The sequence below is a fragment of the Muntiacus reevesi genome, chromosome 4, assembly GCF_963930625.1.
Source record: "Muntiacus reevesi chromosome 4, mMunRee1.1, whole genome shotgun sequence".
Taxonomy (NCBI): Eukaryota; Metazoa; Chordata; class Mammalia; order Artiodactyla; family Cervidae; genus Muntiacus; species Muntiacus reevesi.
The window spans coordinates 95,865,601-95,885,955 of NC_089252.1; the positions used below are offsets into that span (position 1 = coordinate 95,865,601).

At 45.4% G+C, this 20,355-nt stretch overlaps 1 protein-coding gene across 1 annotated transcript; it reads left to right on the top strand.

Annotated features, from left to right (window-relative positions):
• Positions 1 to 631: 631 nt before the first annotated feature.
• Positions 632 to 19,478, top strand: PSMD6 (proteasome 26S subunit, non-ATPase 6). Its single transcript, XM_065933352.1, has 8 exons — positions 632 to 847; positions 1,516 to 1,721; positions 4,477 to 4,622; positions 4,882 to 5,101; positions 5,211 to 5,319; positions 15,778 to 15,946; positions 19,062 to 19,139; positions 19,290 to 19,478. Exons 1-8 carry the CDS (start codon positions 703 to 705, stop codon positions 19,384 to 19,386), a joined length of 1,170 nt encoding a protein of 389 aa, XP_065789424.1. The 5' UTR covers positions 632 to 702; the 3' UTR covers positions 19,387 to 19,478.
• Positions 19,479 to 20,355: the final 877 nt, after the last annotated feature.

The window sequence follows — 20,355 nt, forward strand, 5'->3', positions numbered from 1 at the left end:
AATGGCTAAGTCACGTTTGACTCCTTTGCCAACCTAGGGACTGCAGCCCACCAGGCTCCTCTGTCCGTGGGATTTCCCAGGCAAGAACACTGGAGTGGGTGCCATTTCCTCCCTCAGGGGAGCTTCCCATCCCAGGGATCAAACCCACGTCTCCTGCATTGCAGGTGGATTCCTTATCACTGAGCCACCTGGGAAGCCCACTATAAATGGAGTATAGCCTTTAAAACTTATGTAATATTGTACAGCAACTATACTTCCATATTTTTAAGAAATCGGTATAAGAAGAAAGGTAAAAGGGAAAGAGTAAGGCCTAGACAACTTTAGTGGTTGTTTTTTGTTGTGGTTGTTACTGTTGTTGTTATATTTTCAAAATTCTCAAGATTTCCAGCCTCTATTAATTACAAACGGATTGGACAATGAAATAGCTAAAAAACAGAGGGAGAAAGAGGTTTAGAAAATCTGACTTTGGAGGTGGGTACCACCCTCCCTGGGACCCTCCTATCCCTGAGTGGGGGAAAACCGCGGGGCCGGGTGAGCATATCCGGGGGTGTCCAGCAGGGGGCGCTGCGGGCGGAGGCGGAGCTGGGACCGGAAGCCGGGCTGGAGGCGTCCGGGCGCAGTCGGGGTCTCCTCCTACTTCCGCCGCCGCCGGTCTCCGCTGTGAGTTGCCGTCTGTTCGGAGCCGCTGCTGTCGCCGCCGCGATGCCGCTGGAGAACTTGGAAGAGGAGGGTCTGCCCAAGAACCCGGACCTGCGCATCGCGCAGCTGCGCTTCCTGCTCAGCCTGCCCGAGCACCGCGGGGACGCAGCGGTCCGCGACGAGCTGATGGCAGCCGTCCGCGATAACAGTGAGGCCCGCGGGAGCGCCGAGTCAGCGGCCTAGGCCTGGGCGGCCCCGCGCTCCCGAGCCTGAGCGGTTTACCCCGACGGGGACCCCGAAATCAGACCGGCTTATCCGCACCTCGGGGCTTTCCTTTTCTCAGCGCCTCCGGGCTTTCAGAGTGGCGTGCGGCTCTGTGCGCGTCCCGCCTTGGGACCAGGTTGGGGGGATCCCGAGGTGTTGAGCCCCGAGCCAGAGACAGGGCTTATTCTCATTGGCGACTGGTCTCGGGGACGTTAGCTATGCCGGTGGAGGGGAAGCTTGTCAGCGGTTCCTTTTGCCCTTCCCGTAGTGATGGCAGCGGGCTCTATACCCTTAGGTGCACGGGTCTGAGGTGTGTGTGTCTGTAAACAAGCTCGCTGTTTCTCTTAACCGAGTACATCAGCTCCCGAGAGGCAGACCGAGGGTTGCCCTATCCCCGGCCCTGGGAGAGGGCGGCGGTGACAGGCCTGGTCCTGATGCTGCGCTCCCAGGAGCAAGCACCTCGTGGTGCCCAGCCGTTTCCCGCTAGTGGGCAGGGGTCTGGCGGACGACCTCACAGCTTGTGTGGAAGGAAGAAGATGGGGGTAGGTAGGCACTGTAGGGCAGGAGAGGGGAGACCCACGCCTTAGTCACACCCCTCTCGCTCTCTTTCAGACATGGCTCCTTATTACGAAGCCTTGTGCAAGTCCCTGGAGTGGCAGATGGACGTGGACCTGCTCAACAAAATGAAGAAGGCAAACGAAGACGAGTTGAAACGTTTGGATGAGGAGCTGGAGGATGCAGAGAAGAATCTGGGGGAGAGCGAGATCCGAGACGCGATGATGGCAAAGGCCGAGTACCTCTGCCGGATAGGCGACAAGGTGGGTAGGTGGTGTCTCCTGTCTGTGTAGCCTGAAATGGGCACTGTTCAGGGTCTCATTGTAAACATTAACTACCCTCTTCCAAAAACTGCACAGGTAATCTGCTTACCTGAACTCGTGAGTCAGTGCAGAAATGAAGGAAGAAAAAGTTAATAGTTTTCTTGCTACACTGTTTCTCTCACCTGCCCCCCAAATAGCAGCCAGGTGGGTATTTTTCCCCATCTCTCCCTGTGATTCAGAGAAGTGCGTGTGCAGACACGCTTGTCTGCTATCTTACCAAACTTGGATGTTTTCCGTAGTTTACTTTTGTAACCTCTCTTGGTTGGGAAGCATTGGTTCTGGTGCGTTTTAAAAATTAGTGTTTATACAAGTAATCCTCTCCTTGTAAGAAACTAAAATCTTAGAGTTAATGTTGAAGTTTGATTTGATCTTTCTTTTTTCCTGCCTCCTGAGAGATCATCCTTTTAATTCTCTTATTGTACGATTGTAGTCATGTGTATGTACTTGTAGAAATTAGGCAGAATTGGTTTAAAAAGGTGGTTTTAAATTACCGGAATCAAAGTGTACTCATGCTGTCCTATTTATTTTTTCTTTCAAAATTATGTCTGAGTGCCCGTCCATGTTAGTGTGCTGACGTCTTGCTCATTCCCGTTCACTGCTAGTTAGCCGTCCATTGTGGTAGGGTGGCGCTGTGCTTTATTTAGCTGTTCAGTGGTTGGACCTGCCTGCTGTTTTCAGCTGTTTTTGCCAAGATACGCTGCTGCTGTAGAAACATGCTTGTGTGTGCCTCTGTGTATAGATGCTTATTCTCTCCAGCGTGTATGCTGAGGTGAAATCTCCGGGACAGAGAACAATTTTTGTGTTAGTATCTGAGTGTCCTTCAGCCCAGCAGCCAACCTAACTTAGACTATCAGGGCATAGGAGGGGCACCTGCAAGCATCGGATCGTTTAAGTTTTAACCTAGTTGTATAACAGTGGTTAAGAGGATGGGCTTTGGATGTCCTTGATTTTAAGCAGTGTACCCTGAAGTAATGGATAACGTGACATTAACTTTAAAAAACTGAATACTGCGGACTCTTGGGTCAGATTGCCTGAGTTCTGTTTCTGCCTTCAGTAATCATGATTTACTCAACTGGATGAGTTTCCTCAGCTGTTGAATCGGAATAATGATAGTTCCCAGGGGCACAGGAGTTAGATCAGTACCTTGGCAAAGTGCTGAAATGTTAAATGATCTGAGCTATTATTATTTAATTTAAATTTAAAACAAGTTTTTTTTTTCTCCTACTGACTATGGATTTAAGATCTGGTTATTGTAAAAGTTGAAAAATACAGAACAGTTTAAAATATGGCTAATAGTTTGTGGCTTTTGTAGGTAGTGTGTGTGATTTATTTTTGTTTGGTTTTAAACAGGATGCAGTATTATGAATGAATGAGAAATGTAAAGCTTTTGATTCAGGCCTTGAGGAATTTCAACAAGGATATGCTTGAATCCACATTTTGTACATTGATGATGTTCTAATAATATAGTCCATGTTTATCAAATAGCATTCTTCTAAAATGAAGAGTTTTCTTTTTTCCTCCAGTTTATCGTTTATCTCACCTTTATTTACTGTTGGCCGTGCTGCATCTTCACTGCTGCATGCGGGCTTTCTCTAGTTGCAGCGAGCGGGGGCTGCTGCTTGTTGCGGCGACTTCTCTTGAGGAGCGTGGACTCTCGGGCCTCCCCGCGGCAGTTGTGTCTCACTGGCCTGGCTGCGCTGCCGCACACGTGGGTCCTCCCCAACCAGGGGTCGAACCCGTGTCTCCAGCGTGGCAGGTGGATTCTCACCCACTGCGCCAGCAGGGAAGCCCGCTTTCTTGTTTCTAATATTTTATTTACTAAATAACCGACGTGGTGGATTTTTATTCCTCACTGTACTGTATTGATTACAGTCATTATTATTTTTGGTGCTCAGTTTGTTATAGATTTGTTAGTGTAAGTTCCTGTAAGACGGTTTCTTTGTCCTTTTGACATGATCTCACTGGTCTTCCCTATTTTCTCATACAACAAGATGTCACAGGCTCACCTCGTTTTCTTCTTTTTTTCTTTTTTGTTGTTTTTTTTTGTTTGTTTGTTTTTCTGACCACATCAGACAGCATGTGGGATTTTAGTTCCTCAACTGGGGGTCGAACCCATAGCCACAGCAATAGGAGTGCAGAGTCTTAATCCTAACTGGACCACCAGGGAGTCTCACATATTCTTTTTTTTTTAACATATTCATATTTTTAAAGCAATGAAAACATTTTATTCCACAATGATTTGAGATAGAATTGTATATTTAAATAATCAGTTGCATTCTAAGAGTGATTAAGGTAAAAAATTTTTAATACTCTTTAGTTGTTAGGATTGATAATTTACAGTAAAGTACTTTTAAAGTAGCGTATTGTAATTGTGACAGGAAAAATATTGAATATATAGAACAAAGAAGAAAACTGAAACAATGGTGAATAAGTTATAAATGTGTTTTTTTCCCCTAGAATATAAGTATGTGCTTAGACACATTTGATGTATTTTTTTTTTTTGATGTATTTCTTACACTTTATACAAGTGGAGAGAATAGTTACCACCCAGCTTCAACAGTTACCATCTCATGGCCATACTCTTCTGTCTCCACACCTACCTCTTCCCCCCACTCTTTGCTTAGAAAATCCTAGACAGCTATAACTTTCAAAACATGTAACCTTTTTTCACCTGTTTGCCTTGTTCCCTTGACAGGAAGGTGCTCTGACAGCCTTTCGCAAGACATATGACAAAACTGTGGCGCTGGGTCACCGACTGGATATTGTGTTCTATCTCCTGAGAATTGGCTTATTTTACATGGATAATGACCTCATCACTCGAAATACAGAAAAGGCCAAAAGGTACGTTATAGTGTGTGGTGATATATTCCCTCTAAAGTACAATGCTATAAATAAGAAATTGATATAAGAAATCTGTTTTCTTTTGTTTCCAGCTAGTACATTTGGTCAAATAATTAATGTACTTATTTAGGAAACTATTCTCTTTATATATTACTTTTTGGTTTAAGTTGTGACAAGTTGTTCTCTCTTTCATAATAATACAAAGCTTGCAAAAAGCACTGTTTATTTCCAGATTATGACTTTTGTTTTAATTTTATAGCTTGATAGAGGAAGGAGGAGATTGGGACCGGAGGAACCGCCTAAAAGTATATCAAGGTCTTTATTGTGTAGCTATTCGTGATTTCAAACAGGCAGCTGAACTCTTCCTTGATACAGTTTCGACATTTACATCCTATGAACTCATGGATTATAAAACCTTTGTGACTTACACCGTCTATGTCAGCATGATTGCCTTAGAAAGACCGGATCTCAGGGAAAAGGTAAAGACTGACTCTCTCATACTCATAGTTAGAGAATACACCACACTTTTCCAAAGTAAATAAACCGTAATCATTAAAGCATGCATTTGTTTTTTTTAAAAATTCCTAGGTAATTAAAGGAGCAGAGATTCTTGAAGTGTTGCACAGTCTTCCAGCTGTTCGCCAGTATCTGTTTTCACTCTACGAATGCCGTTACTCTGTTTTCTTCCAGTCATTAGGTAAGGGTAGAGTTGCTTGTGGGGGCTGTCTTCATCTTATTCCTGACTCTGTCTGTAGATAACCGTAGGTGATTTTTCACATATATGAAAAATACAGTGTGCAGAGATAGCTGTTATTCTTTGGTCAGCATGGTTAATCTTTTGCCCATTCTTGTTTAGACTTTGATCAAATCTCTTTTTGTGTGGTCCACAAGGTAAGATTGATGTTTACATTTTTTAAGGATTTTTTAACAAAACAGAACAAAGAAAATACATGACAGTCCCGAGGCCTTCACCGGCTAGAAAGACCAGCTGTCTGGTTCTCTGCTGAGGAAGTATGCCCGGCCCCTGGTTTAGAGAGTTGTAGGGGATGTAACGGAGAAGGCAATGGCACCCCACTCCAGTACTCTTGCCTGGAAAATCCCATGGATGGAGGAGCCTGGTAGGCTGCAGTCCATGAGGTCGCTAAGAGTCGGACATGACTAAGCGACTTCACTTTCACTTTTCACTTTCATGCGCTTGAGAAGGCAATGGCAGCCCACTCCAGTGTTCTTGCCTGGAGAATCCCAGGGGCGGGGGAGCCTGGTGGGCTGCCGTCTATGGGGTCACACAGAGTTGGACACGACTGAAGTGACTTAGCAGCAGTGGGGGATATAAAGCAGGAGTGAGCAAATGGCTCTAAGCATTGAGTGTTTTGGGGACTGATGTGTGGGAATTTGACTCTCCTTTCAATTGAGTTAGCTGTGCATTAACTGAGTCTTTGTGCTGATTTGCAAATCATTTTCAAGGGATGTTGGTTGAGAAAAATCTGTTGAATGCGCTTGTGGTGTTCAACCCAGGGTTCCTTCCCATACTTTCCTAAAACTTAAAACAAGTTGGCATTGATAATTCTCTTCTCTGCTGCAAGTTTCAGAAGGTATTTGGTTCATATAAATAGGCAGCATTTACAAAACTTGGGAAAGGAGGACTCCAGATGACGATCTTTTATTTTCTGAGTGAGTGTTGACCCAGTGTTTATGGCGTGCTTTCTCCACGCCTAGAAAGTTCGGCTGCCTGGTGGGAATTCACGTGTCTGTGCTCAGTCATATCTGACTCTCTGCAACTCCATGGACTGTATAGCCTGCCAGGCTCTTTCTGTCCATGGGATTTTTCAGGCAACAATTCTGGAGTAGGTTGCAATTTCATCCTCCATAGGATCTTCCTAACCCAGGGATCGAATCTGTGTCTCCTGCACTGGCAGGTGGATTCTTCTGGGAAGCCACTGAGCCTCCTGGGAAACCCCATGGGGCTTCATACTCTCTTATATGCAGCGTGGGAACAGGGCTCCTCAGGTGTGGAGGGGTCCTGTCCTCTCGTGTTTGCCCACACGGTTGAAGTGTGGAATTGCCCTTCTCCCGTTTTTATGGCTGTGGATCCCATGGTCCATATTCTGCTCAGATGTGGAACCTTCCCCTTATTCCTTCAGCCAAAGAGGTTTTTAATAAACCCTTTCTCTGCATTTCTGGAGTTCTTATTTTTGCCCCATCTATTGACAGGCTGTGCAACCACACCGCTGTTTGCAGAACATCTTCATCACCCGAAAGATGATCTGTACCCATTAGCAGGCACCTCCCATCCTGTTCACAGCCCCATGTCTTTCTGTCTCCGTGGATTTGCTTATTTTGGACCTGGTACATAAATGGACTTAGACAGCGTGTAGCCTTTTGTGCTCAGCTCCTTTTGCCCAGCATAATGCTTTTACTGTCGTCTGTAGCATATCAGAGCTGCATTCAGTTTACAGCTGAGTGACACACCATTGCATGGGGACAGTATTTTATTTATCCATTTATCAGGTGATGGACATTGCTATAAACAGTGTTGTAATGAATGTTTATATACAAGTTTTTGTACGGACACAGTGTATGCTTTCTCCTGGGTGTATACCTAATAATGGAATGGCTGGGTCATATGGTAAGTATTAGATAAACTGTTTGAGAAACTGCCAAACTGTTCTCTGGAGCAGTTGCACCATTTTACATTACCACCAGCAGTGTGTGTGAGTCCCAGTCCCGTCGCCCCGCCCCCACCATAATGCTTGTTAATTGTGTGTTTTTTGATTATAGGCATCTTAGTGGGCGCAGTGATGGTTTTGAATATCTTTTCATGTGCTCATTGGACATATGCCTTGTTCTGAAAACAAATTATTCTGTGATGCTTTATTACAGTTTTTCTCTACTGCTACCCAGAATTATTAGGAGCAGACCTTACTTTTTTTTTTTCCTTTGTAATGATCTTGACACGAGCACAGTGCCTATATGTCATTGAGTGCTTCGTGGAAGTGTCTAATTTAAGAGACAAATGGGATATGTACCAAATTTACTCATTTCCCAGATATTTAAAAATTAAAAAAAAAAAACTTTATTGGAGTGTAGTTGAATTACAGTGTTGTGTTAGTTTCAGGGCTATAGCAGAGTGATTCAGTTATACACACACACACACATTCATTCTTTTTTCATTCTTTTCTCATATAGGTTATTACAAAGCATGGACTAGAGCTCCCTGTGCTATACACTAGGGCCTTGCTGGCTGTTTGCTGTCTGATAGTAGAGTGTGTGTGTGTGTGTGTGTGTGTGTGTGTGTGTTCGCTGTCTGATAGTAGTGTGTGTGTGTGCGCGCGTAACTGATAGTAGAGAGTGTGTGTGTGTGTGTGTGTGTGTGTTCGCTGTCTGATAGTAGTGTGTGTGTGCGCGCGCGTAACTGTCTGATAGTAGAGAGTGTGTGTGTGTGTGTGTGTGTGTGTGTGTGTGTTCGCTGTCTGATAGTAGTGTGTGTGTGTGCGCGCGTAACTGTCTGATAGTAGAGAGAGTGTGTGTGTGTGTGTGTGTGTGTGTGTGTTCGCTGTCTGATAGTAGTGTGTGTGTGTGCGCGCGTAACTGTCTGATAGTAGAGAGTGTGTGTGTGTGTGTGTGTGTGTGTGTTCGCTGTCTGATAGTAGTGTGTGTGTGCGCGCGCGTAACTGTCTGATAGTAGAGAGTGTGTGTGTGTGTGTGTGTGTGTTCGCTGTCTGATAGTAGTGTGTGTGTGTGCGCGCGTAACCAGAAGTGTCTATGCTGAGTCTCTTGAGTCTGTTTCTGTTTTGTAAATGAGTTCATTTTTATCCATCTGTAGATTAGACCAGTGAGTGATCTCGTAGGCTTTTTGTTGTTCTTTGTCTTCCTTCGCTTGCTGTGACCATCAGCAGGTCTCTGCATGCTGCTGGAAATGACAGTAACTCATCCTTTTCTACGGCTGAGTCATACTTCACTGTACATGTATGAAACACTGGCTTGATCCATCCATCTTCCCTGGAACTTGGGGTGCTTCCTGTTAGGCTAATGTAAATGGTGCCGCAGTGACCGCTGGATCGTGTGTCTTTCTGAAGTGGGGCTTTTCTCCACCTCAAGCCCCAGGAGTGAGAGCAGGTCATGAGGCAGCCCTATGTTTAGTTTCTTTAAGGAACCTCCATTGTGTCTCCTCTGGTGACTGTTAGCAATTTACATTGTCCCCCAAAAGCATAGGCATGTTCTCTATTCTCCATGCACTCACCCACATTTACTGTTTGTAGTTTTTTTTTTTAAAGCTTTTTACTTGATTTTGGAGTTGAGCTGATGGACTGAGACGTGGTGGTTTCAGGCTCACAGCAGCTCTGCCATCGGAACACATGGATGCTTCTGCCCCCAGCTGCTGTTTGTAGTCTTTTTGATGATGACCAATCAGACTGGTGCTAATTATTTCTTGAATAATTAGCAACATGGAGCATTTTTTCTTGTGCTTTCAGAAAAGGGCGGGGGGAAAGGCAGCGTACCTTACGCTGACCCCTTAAGAGTGACTTGTTGAAGGTCCGGCATGCTCCGGATTGTTTTCTGATTACCTGCCCTGGGACACTGCTTGGGGCAGGTGTCCGTCACAGCCCCGCAGGCCTTGTGAGTTTGAAGAGTTGCCAGCATGCACAGCTGCACAGGTGGCCCAGCTGTAAGGAATCCGCCTGCAGTGCAGGAGACCTGAGTTTGATCCCTGGGTTGGGAAGATCCCATGGAGAAGGGAACATCTACCCACTCCAGTGTTCTGGCCTGGAGAATTCCATGGACTGTAGAGTCCACGGGGTCCGAAAGAGCCAGACAAGTGAGCGGCCTTCCTTCTCGCTTGCTCTCAGGTTGTTGTGGGATGTCCACGCGGTGGCCGCGCTTCACGCTGCTTTCGGGATCCGTGGGCCATCAGCGCCCCAGAGAAAGTCGTGCTCCAGGGTCGTAGGTTAGAGCACAGCGCTCCACGGGTCTGCTCTCATCACTTCTTCCACCTTATTCTGCGCCCCTCCCCACCCAGAGAAATCCCAAGCCTTCCCCAGCCTGCCCTGCTGAGGCTGCGATGGTACTTAGGTGGGGTAACTCAGGAAGGAGGCTGGCGGTGGGAACCCCACCCCCAGGAGACTTAAGAGACCGGGTGACTTTCAGAGCTCTTTGAACCCAGAGGGTCCACCGTTCTGGGGGGCGCTAGTCTTGGTTGAGCTCTAGGAGGGCTCGCCTGGATCTGGAAATTGGGGCCCATCCACAGGGGATCAGGCACTCAGGGTCCAGAGGGGGCTCATTGGCTGGGACATCCTCCCCAGGTCCTTCAGCCCCATCCCAGTCCTGCCTTGGGTCCCAAGGCTGCTCAGGCTTCAGGGATATGACTGCAGCCCAGGTCCCCGGGCCTGGGGGAATACTGTTGATATTTTTGTTGTTCTCTTTTTAAACTTTATTTTTATTGTATACTGGAGTAATTTACACAGTGGTGTTTGGTTTTGGTGTTAAGCAACCTGATTCAGTTACAGAGATACATATGTATTCCTCTTTAGATTCTTTTCTACCTAGGTTATTGCAGAGTGTTGAGTAGAGTTCCCTGTGTCATTTATTAGGTCCTTGTGAATTACCTGTTTTACATATTGTTGTTCAGTTGCTAAATCATGTGCAACTCTTTGCCACCCCATGGACTGCACCACACCGCATTTCCCTCTCCATCACCATCTCCTGGAGTTTGCTCAAACTCATGTCCAGCCATCTCCTCCTTTGCCATCCCCTTCTGCTTTCAGTCTTTCCCAGTATCAGGGTCTTTTCCAGTGAGTCAGCTCTTCACATCAGGTGGCCAAAGTATTGGAGCTTCAACATTAGTCCTTCCAATGAATGTTCAGAGTTGGTTTCCTTTAGTATTGACTGGTTTAATCCCCTTGCTCTCCAAAGGACTCTCAAGAGTCTTCTCCAGCACCACAGTTCTGAAGTATCAGTTCCTTGGTGCTCAGCCTTCTTCATGGTCCCAGCTTTCACGTCTGTACATGACTACTGGAAAAAGCATCCCTTTGATTATCCACACCTTTGTTGGCAAAGTGACGTCTGTGAGTGTTAATGTGCTGTCTAGGTTGGTCATAGCTTTCCTTCCAAGGAGCAAGCATCTTTCAATTTCATAGCTGCAGTCACCATCCACAGTGATTTTGAAGCCCAAGAAAATAAAGTCTGTCACCATTTCCACTTTTCCCCCTTTTATTTGCCACGGAGTGATGGGACCCGATGCCATCATTGTAGTTTTTTTTTAAATGTTGAGTTTTAAGCCATCTTTGTTACTCTGCTCTTTCACCCTCATCAGGAGGCTCTTTACTTCCTCTGTACTTTCTGCTATTAGAGTGGTATCATCTGCATATCTGAAGTCGTTTATATTTCTCCTGGAAATCTTGATCCCACTGGTGATTCATCCAGCCCAGCATTTCACATGATATACTCTGCACAGAAGTTAAACAAACAGGTGACAGTATACAGCCTTGTCATACTCCTTCCCCAGTTTTGAACAAGGCAGTCGTTCCATGTAAGCTTCTAACTGTTCTTGATTTGCATACAGGTTTCTCAGGAGACAGCTAAGGTGGTCTGGTGTTCCCATCTCTTTACAAATGTTCCACAGTCTCTTGTGATCCACACAGTCAAAGACTAGCATTAGTCAATGAAGCAGAAGTAGATGTTTTTCTGGAATTCCCTTGCTTTCTGTATGATCCAGCAAATGTTTGCAATTTGATTTCTGGTTCCTCTGCCTTTTCTAAACTCAGCTTATGCGTCTGAAAGTTCTGAGTTCACATATTGCTGAAGCCTACTTTGAAAGATTTTGAGCATAACCTTACTAGCATGTGAAATGAGCACGATTGTGCGGTAGCTTGAACATTCTTTGCCCTTGCCCTTCTTTGGGATTGGAATGAAGACACTTTTTCCAGTCCTGTCGCCACTGTTAAGTTTTCCAAATTTGCTGGCGTGTTGAGTGTAGCACTTTCTCAGCATCATCTTTTAGGATTTGAAATAGCTCAGTTGGAATTCCATCACCTTTGTTCCTAGTGATGCCTCCTAAAGGCCCACTTGACTTCACACTGTAGGACATCTGGTTCTAGGTGAGTGATCTCACTGTGGTGGTTGTCTGGGTCACTAAGATCTTTTTGTATCTTCTGTGTATCCTTGCCACCTCTTCTTAATGTCTTCTGCTTCTGTTAGGTCCACACCGTTTCTTTGACTGTGCCGGTCTTTGCATGAAAGCGTCCCTTGGTGTCTGTTAACCGGTTTTCAGGCTGTTGTTACAGGAAACGTCCACAAGGGCGCGGCAGTTCTCCATGCTCCCCTCCAGTTTCTGGGGCAGTCGGAGCCCTAGAGAAAGTTCTGTTCCGGGGCTGTAGATTAGAGTGGAATGTGCCAGGGCTCGGGTCTCCTGACTTTTTTCCCCTTCTCCTGCACTCCCCCAAATCCCAAGACCCCCCTGAACTGTGCTCCTGAGGGTGCTGGGGTACTGGGGGAGGGCGGCTCCAAGGAGCGGAGCTGCTGGTGGGAGCCTCACCAGACGGGACTCGGAGACCAGGTGACATGTCAGAGCTCTTGCTGCCCAGCGACTCCACCGTAATCTGGGTGTTCTAGGCTTGACTGAGCGCTCGGAGCGCACCCCCTCCCCCCAGATCTGGAGATTGGGGTCCCATTCACAGGGGACCAGGGGAGGGGGCTCCTTTGCAGGCGCATCTCCCCCATTCCCTCAGCCCCACCCCACTCCTGCCTGGGAACAGGCTGCTCAGGCTCCAGGAAGGCGACCGCATTCCAGGACACCCGAGGCCGAGGTAACACTGTTGACATCTCTCTTTTTTTTTTTTCGTCTCTTTTCTTTTTAAATTTAATGTTTATTGTGTGCTGGAGGAGAGTTGATTTACCCAGTGGTGGTTTTGGTATTAAGCAGACTGGCTCAGTGACATGATACATATGTGTATACTTCTGCAGAGTCTTCTATCTGATTCTCACAGAGTGTTGTAAAGTGCATGTAATATATTACTGGGTACGTGTAAACCCCAGCCGCCTAATGCATGCCTCCCCTCCCCCAACCCGCCTGTCCCCTTCGCTAACCAGAAGTTTGTCCTGCTTACCAAAGTCTGTGAGCCTCTGTGTTTGTAAATGAGGTCCTATGTATGGGCTTTCACGTTCTGCCCGTGAGTGACAACATGGGCTTTCTGTCCTTCTCTGACTTCCTTCACTTAGTGTGAGCATCTCCAGGTCCATCCACGTTGCTGGCGAAGGCATTAGTTCATTCTTTGTTGTGGCTGAAGTAACATTCCATTATGTGTATGTACTCATATTTATACTCTGCTGACAAGAGAGGCTGCCTCCCTGTCGTAAAATGTTGCTGTAAGCATTGGTGTGCATTTATCTTTTCAGATTATGGCTTTCTCCAAATATATATATGCCCAGGAGGGGAACTGCTGGATTATATGGTAGTTCTATGTTTAGTTTTTCAATGAACCCCATATTCTGGTCCAAAGTGGCTGTTAGTAGTTTATATTCCCACCGACAGTATAAAAACGATCCCTTTCCTCCACACCCTCTTCAACATTTATTGTAGACATTTTGATGATGGCCATTCAGATCAATGTGAGGTGATGCCTTATTGTAGTTCTGATTTGCATTTCTCTGGTAATTACTGATGTTTCCTGTGTGTCTTGGCCATCTGTATTTCTTCCCCTGAGAAATGTCTATTTAGATCGTCTGCCCCCATTTTTTCTTTTTTGGCTGCTAGGCATGTGGGATCTTCTCTGACTAGGGATCAAAGGCTTGCCCCTACATTGGGAGCACAGAGTCCTAACCACTGACCCCCCAGGGAAATTCTGCCAGTTATGTGATTGGGTAGTTTGGTTTTTGACAGAGCTTCAGGAGCTGTTTGTGTTCTGTGCAGATTGACCCCTTGTAGGTTGCTTTGTTTGCAAATGTCTCCCTTGTTCTGTGGTTCCTTTGCTGTGAAGGAGCTTTTAATTAACTCCTGTTTATTTTTTACTCTAGGAGGTCATCAAAAAAGACATTGCTGTGATTTATGTCAGAGTATTCTTTGTTTTCCTACATTTAGGTCTTTGATCCATTTCAAGTTTATTTTTGTGTATGGTGTTAGGGAAGGTTCCCGTTTGATCCTGTCACATGGAGCTGTCCAGCACCACTTACTGAAGAGACGGTCTTTTCTCCGTTGTACATGCTTGCCTCCTTTGTCGTAGATTAATTGGTCATAGGTGTCTGTTTATTTCTGGACTTGCTTCTGTGTTCCATTGATCTGTCTTTCTGTGTCCGTAGCATACTGCTGACTACCTGCCTTGTAGTACAACCGGTACATGTCTTGCACTAAAGCCCATGTTATTGCCATTTCTTTGCAGTGGTTCATTGTATTTTCCTGTGAGGAGCGTTTCGATGCGTGTGTATCACAGTCTGCTTACCTACTCACCTGCAAGGGGGGTGCAGGCAGAGAGGCCTTGTGCACCCCGGGACAGCGAGGCCGGGCTTGGACCGCCCTCCACTTCCCAGGCATTTTAAATGCGAAGGAGAGAGAGATGAAGCTTTTGACAGCAGTTATCATTTGTATCATTTACTGTCTGCTCCTGTATAGTGAGATACGTCGCATTTATTTGGCTTTGTAATAAGCTTTTTTGCTTTGCTAAGTATTCATAGGCTGTGTATTTTGAAATATTTTATTTGAAAGAGGAGATAACATCCTTTTCTAGGTAAAACCTAGTTTTCAGAAGTTTACAAATAAACCGAGCTGAGAAAGTCTTAATGTCCAAATTCATATTATAAATTACACAGAATTGTTCCAGAATCATTTTAAGATAGTTATATATCCTCCCAGAACTGTTATTCATTATGTACTTTGAAAATTGGAAAATAACAGTCACCCCAAAACCCTGAGGTTTTCTGTATGTGTGGAAAATTTTCAAACGTATCACAGGAAGAAGAAAGAGGCGCTCTATCCTTGGCCCGCCTGGGCTCTTTCTCGTGAGGCAGCTGCTGAGCTCAGGTTCCAGAGACACAGGCATGAAGCACGGTGAAGTATATGTAGATGTAGTTTGCATGCAGGTTTCTAAGTAGCTTTTTAGGGTTTTTAAGTAGCTTTTTTCCTAAAATATAATGAATATTTCTTCATGTCTCCATACAAATAGCTGGGCATTGGGTCAGTAAGTGTTTTTAAGTGGCTCTTACGCATTGGACGCTGTATACGTAGTGGCAGATCTAGTAGGTGGACCTCCTTGGAAGTACCAGTTAACCTTTTTTCAGCGCCTTAGTGCGTCAGTGTGTTGAATTCTGTATTTTCTCCAGCTGTGCCTTATCCTTTGTTAGGCATTTCAGTGGCTAACTGACCTAGGCGCGGTCATTGCCCTTATCTCTAGCTGTATTCTGTCATCAACTACAGTGGATGGCAGGGATTTCCAAATGTGAGTCTCCAGTCCCAAACCTGCCAGCGACCACCAGGCCCAAGCCTTGGGATCTTCAACTTGGATATCTAAAAAGAGAATCCATCTCCGCCTCACCAAAGTGTAACGTTTGAACCCCTCCCCACCCCACCCAAAAACTCAAACAAGGAGAACTTCTGCAAGGATTTTGATCTATTCTAGCCAGAAGTCAGCATACGCTTGACTCTTCCTTGCTCACCTTCCCCGTCTGCATAGCTGTCCCCCTGCCACCCTCTGAACCCGCCCCCCTTTCTGGTCCAGGGCTGAGCCAGGCTCTGCCTGCCGAGTCTGTTGCTCTGAGTCTCCTGCTCTCGGCGCGGTGGCTCCTCAGAGAGCACTTCCCTGTCCACTCCAGCCTCGGGGAGGGCCTCCTGCTCACTACTCACGTCACAGTTTTATTTTCACAGAGCTTGTTATTATTCTAGGAGCCTACCTTGTTTTTTCATTTCTCTCTTCTTCCCTTTGGAAATTGAGTTGCTGTGGCAGCAGCGATCTTATCTTGTGGTTTCCTATCATATCCTCATTACTTAGAACGGTAATAGGTACTATTATTCAGGAAAATGATTGTACTTATGTGGATTGCTCATTAATATTCTGTGTACACTTTATAGATCAAGGCTATTAATTTTTATCATGTTATAAATCCACCCTCCACAGTTTTATCAGTTTATCCAAAGGGAGGTAGTTATAATGTGTCATCTTATTCCTTACAGCTGTTGTGGAACAGGAAATGAAAAAGGACTGGCTTTTTGCACCTCATTATCGATACTATGTGCGAGAAATGCGAATCCACGCATACAGTCAGCTGCTGGAGTCCTACCGGTCGTTAACCCTGGGCTATATGGCGGAAGCTTTTGGTGTTGGTGTGGAGTTCATTGATCAGTAAGTTTGAACAGCATCGCGTTAATTTATTCTTTACAGTTACACCTTGAGTGTGTACACTTGTGCACTCTCTCCGCTTGCACACATTCTCATTGTGTGTTTCTGCTTTGGTGCTGTGGTAGCAAAGTGGTGTCTGTTACACCGTTGACATGCACTCTGGTACGACAGTAGTGACTCTTAGCTCACTGTCTTACACTTCTCATTGGGTCCCATCTCTTCTGAGAATGCCTTCAATTTTCTGGTTGCTAAAAATCAAAGACTTTGATTCAAAGGTTCATCAGATAGGTACTAAGCCCTTACTGTATGGTTGGCATTATTCCAGGTCTGTCTTCATGGCGTTTCATTCTAGTTTTGGGGAGAGTTGGCAAGTATGCACGTCAGTGTGTGTGTCTCTGCAGATAGAAGTAGTCTGCAGCGATAATCAGATGGTGCAGAGAGAGGCATCGCTGCAGCCTAGTGGGAGGCAGGCAGGTGTATAGGTGTGTAGGGCCTGGGGTAAGTAGCACGGTGTGTCTTCACACACCGAGGGGGCGGAGGTGGGGAACTGCGGCGAAGTAGATCTTCAGAGGGTGAGCTGTGCAGATGGCCTCTTGCTAGAAGTGGTCCCCAAAGCGTCAACTGTTGGCTCTGAGGATTAGTCTGCAGTGGCTCCGAGTGCTTATATAGTAGTTTCTAAGGAACTTCTCATGCATTTCATTTTTGAGAGACCATACTCTGTTTAGCCATTTTGTTTTTTCAAATGTTTTATTACGAAAAATTTCAAACATGGGGAAATTGTAAAGATTTATTCTTGATTCTGTCATCACAGTATTTGCTTTACCTTATTTTTAACGACTTCAGAGAAAGTTACAGACATCAGTACGTTTCCTCCTCAGTCACCTTAGCATGCACGTGAGTATTTCTTCATGGGTTGGTTTAGAGTAATATTTACACTCAGTAAAACACATGAAATATAACCAAATTATGGAGCCAGAAGTTTCCTCACTCTAGAGAGTAGTTTATTCTCCAAATCAAAGTAGAAGGCTGGACGCTCCAGGGACGTTTGCTTCCTTGGTGAGGGTAAGTCTGGTGGGGGGGCACTCGAGCTGTTCCTCATGGGGTGAACGTGGAGGCGCTCGGGGTGGTGAGCAGCGCATGAGAAGAGGGGGTTGGTCTGGCTTCTTTTGCTGTTTCTTAATTTAACACTGTTGTGGTGGTGATGCGGCCGTTGCTGCTCGGGAGCAGGGTGAGGCTCAGCCGAATCTGTGGATCAGGGGCACTGAAGTAGGAAGTACTGTCAGACACACGGCAGCGTGCTGTAGGCCACTGCAGTGGTATTTGGATTGTTGAGCTTTCCCTTCATGCTCGCAGCCCAGCTTTAGAGGCAGAGGTTTCAACCACACACTGAGATGTGTTGTTGCCTAGAAAGGCCTTGCTGTAAGTTTGTTTCCTACCTTACGAGTTGTGGTGAAATCTTTCTGTAAGTTTAAAGAACACTTGTACTTCGGTTTTCCATTTCCTTGGACTCAGTAAGATACTGGTGGAGAAAAGGACCGAGCCATTATCTGGACAGACACAACTGTTACTGAAACATGTAAGGTTAGAAACCATACCCGTGGGCTGTACTGTGTGATTTTGCTGGTAGGTGTTTTGTTTGGAACTTAGGATGCAACTCTGGTTTTTAGGTTCTGTTTACACAGCAGATGTCTGGCTCATTCTTACCGCACACCTGTATATGAGGCACCATCTGGGTGGCTTGGAGAAGATGAGCCGTCTTGGGGTGTGTTTGATTAGCACATAGGGAGATGACAAAAACGTAGTTTGGCTCTAGGGAATGGGACTTAGGCACCCATTGAGGGCAGTAAGTAGTTAAACTTTGTCGTTGTAACCAGAAAGGAGGCTGTGCTGAGATGCCTCTGGGTGCACGGAGTTCCGAATCAGCTTAACCAACCCCAGAGGACTTTCTGTGGCCTTGAGAGCGATGCGATTGCATGTTTAAGATTTTCATAGGATGAAAGAGGACACTTAAGATGGAAGGAGTGGCCCAGACAGATGGAGAGCGCGCCGGCCTAGCTTACTGGAGGGGGTGTGGTGTGCACAGCCCAGCGCTGGGCGGGGGTGATGACCTTGGTGGATCTGACGGGCAGACTGGCCCGGTGCGAGCGGGCAGGGGACGCAGCCGTTGCCCGCACGTCTTACCTCCGAGTCTGCCTTCAGGCCCCGGCGGCGCTGCTGTCTACATCTTGTTCCTAGCTTTCTCTCCAGGAGTTTCCCCAGCTCTCCTGTGGGTCTTAGTAGGACTCAAGGCTGGGGGTGTCTGCTTGTGTAGTTTGCCCTGTGGACCTCAGTCCCAGAAAAATAGGTGCAGATGGGTTTCACAGCTGCAGTTTGGAGATGCAACTATTTGAGTACCTGGAAAGTGAACACAAGTGAGTTTAAAACCAGTGAGCTTTAAAAAATTTTTTTACAGTTTACCTAAAGCCACTCAGTAACATAATTCAAAAACTAACAGTTGAAACAATGGCAGTTGTGATTGAGTCAAATATATTTTTAATGAGTGTAGAAATAGAGCACGCTCTGTAAACATCTTAAATTAGTAAGAACTGTATAACTTCTAGCTTTAGAGCGCCACTAGCGTATGTTTTTTTCCTTACCTGGTTTCTAGGATTTGTGGGAGTTAAGCTGCCTTCACATCATTCTCAGCCTCCTTTGCCCACCAACTTGAAATGGCACTTTGGGTGTTTATGTGCTAGGAGCAAGATGGTGTGGTACCTGGGAGAGTCATCTGTCACAATTTTTCTTAATTAGGAGGACTCTTAAATTCAACCTAGTTCTATTACAAATAGATTATTTTAAAGGAGTCAACTTTGCACATGTTCTCTCTGGTGTTACTGTGCAGCTCTCGTAGATACCTAAGGGTTTCATTTTCCCCCATGTGACGGGGCGGTGACTTAGAGTCGCCACTCATGCTGTTGAGGGCTGTGTTCACTAACTGTCCCTAAGGGAGTCAGCTCAACTGCTGTACATCCAAATGTTACCTTGAGAGACAACTGAATCATGTATTTAGTGCAGTTCATTTTTCTGAGAATTTTCTATAAGGCTAATGCTAAATGCTTTTCCCCTCTCTCTCAATTAGGGAACTCTCCAGGTTTATTGCTGCTGGGAGGCTACACTGCAAAATAGATAAAGTGAATGAAATAGTGGAAACCAACAGGTACTCTTTAAGTTTCTGTATCATTTGTAATACTTATCATAACAACGGACATTCTTTAAAAAGGGTGCCTTCTTTTTAAAGTAGGTAAGCTATTGTTTGGGAGTAATGTGACTGCTCACTAATTCATGTTTTCCCTGAATTTATTTATAGACCTGATAGCAAGAACTGGCAGTACCAAGAAACTATCAAGAAAGGAGATCTGCTATTAAACAGAGTTCAGAAACTTTCTAGAGTAATTAATATGTAAAACCAAATACACAAAGGATTTTGGTAATTTTTATAGCTTACTTTGTGCCCAGTTGAGCTGTGCAAAAAATAAACAGTGCGTTGTTTCTTTCAGCTTACTTTTTTCTTACACATGTACAGCGTTAAGGAAGGGTTCCAAATGTCACATTTACATCATTTGAATCTTTGGTTTATGGTATAATACTTACAGAGACTACTTGAGTTCAAATCCTGACTCTTCAATAAAACAAAGGTAAGAGATGACATTAAAACATACAGGCAAAGGGAATCTTTTTTCCCAGTTGTGAACTTAGTGAATCAGATGGGGTTAAGTGCTATGGAAAAAGAAACCTAAAAGCCGGTAAAGGTGGCCGTGAAATGAGTAGGGTGTGAAGAGCTCTCTGCTGTCGGGTGTCACAGAAGCCTCTCCAGGGGTGATTTTAAATAAAAAGGAAGAAGAGACTTCCAGCAGAAGGCTGGCCACCGCAGAAACCTGTGCAGACAGCTGAATTTGCTCACTGAAAGGGCATCGTGATGACAGCAGTTTTGCTAGAGCAAGAGAATCAAAATGGCATTTTACTGTAAAAGCAAGAGGAGAGAAGCATGAGGTTTTCTCTTTTTCTGAAAGCATATTTACATGCTGATGGGAATGATTTATTAACATTCTAGAAAACACATGATCTCAATGGATGTATAGTCTGTTGAAAATACTCTGAAACAGTTCAACAGTCATTCTTAGAAGTCACGACAGTGGAAGAGTGGCCGCTGAGGGAGCTGGGCTCTGACAGGAGCTTCTGGGGGCGCTGGGTGAGAGGCTATTTGATCACTAATCTTAAAGAAACTGGAAATGTAAGTACCCTTAGCAAAATCCACAACCATAGGAATCAGTGCTGTCCATTAAGTCCAACACAGGCATCACTCACTGTGTTCCTTCTGTAGGAATCTGTTTTCAGCCACTCACCTCATTGCAGTTCACCCGAGAAGGGAAAAG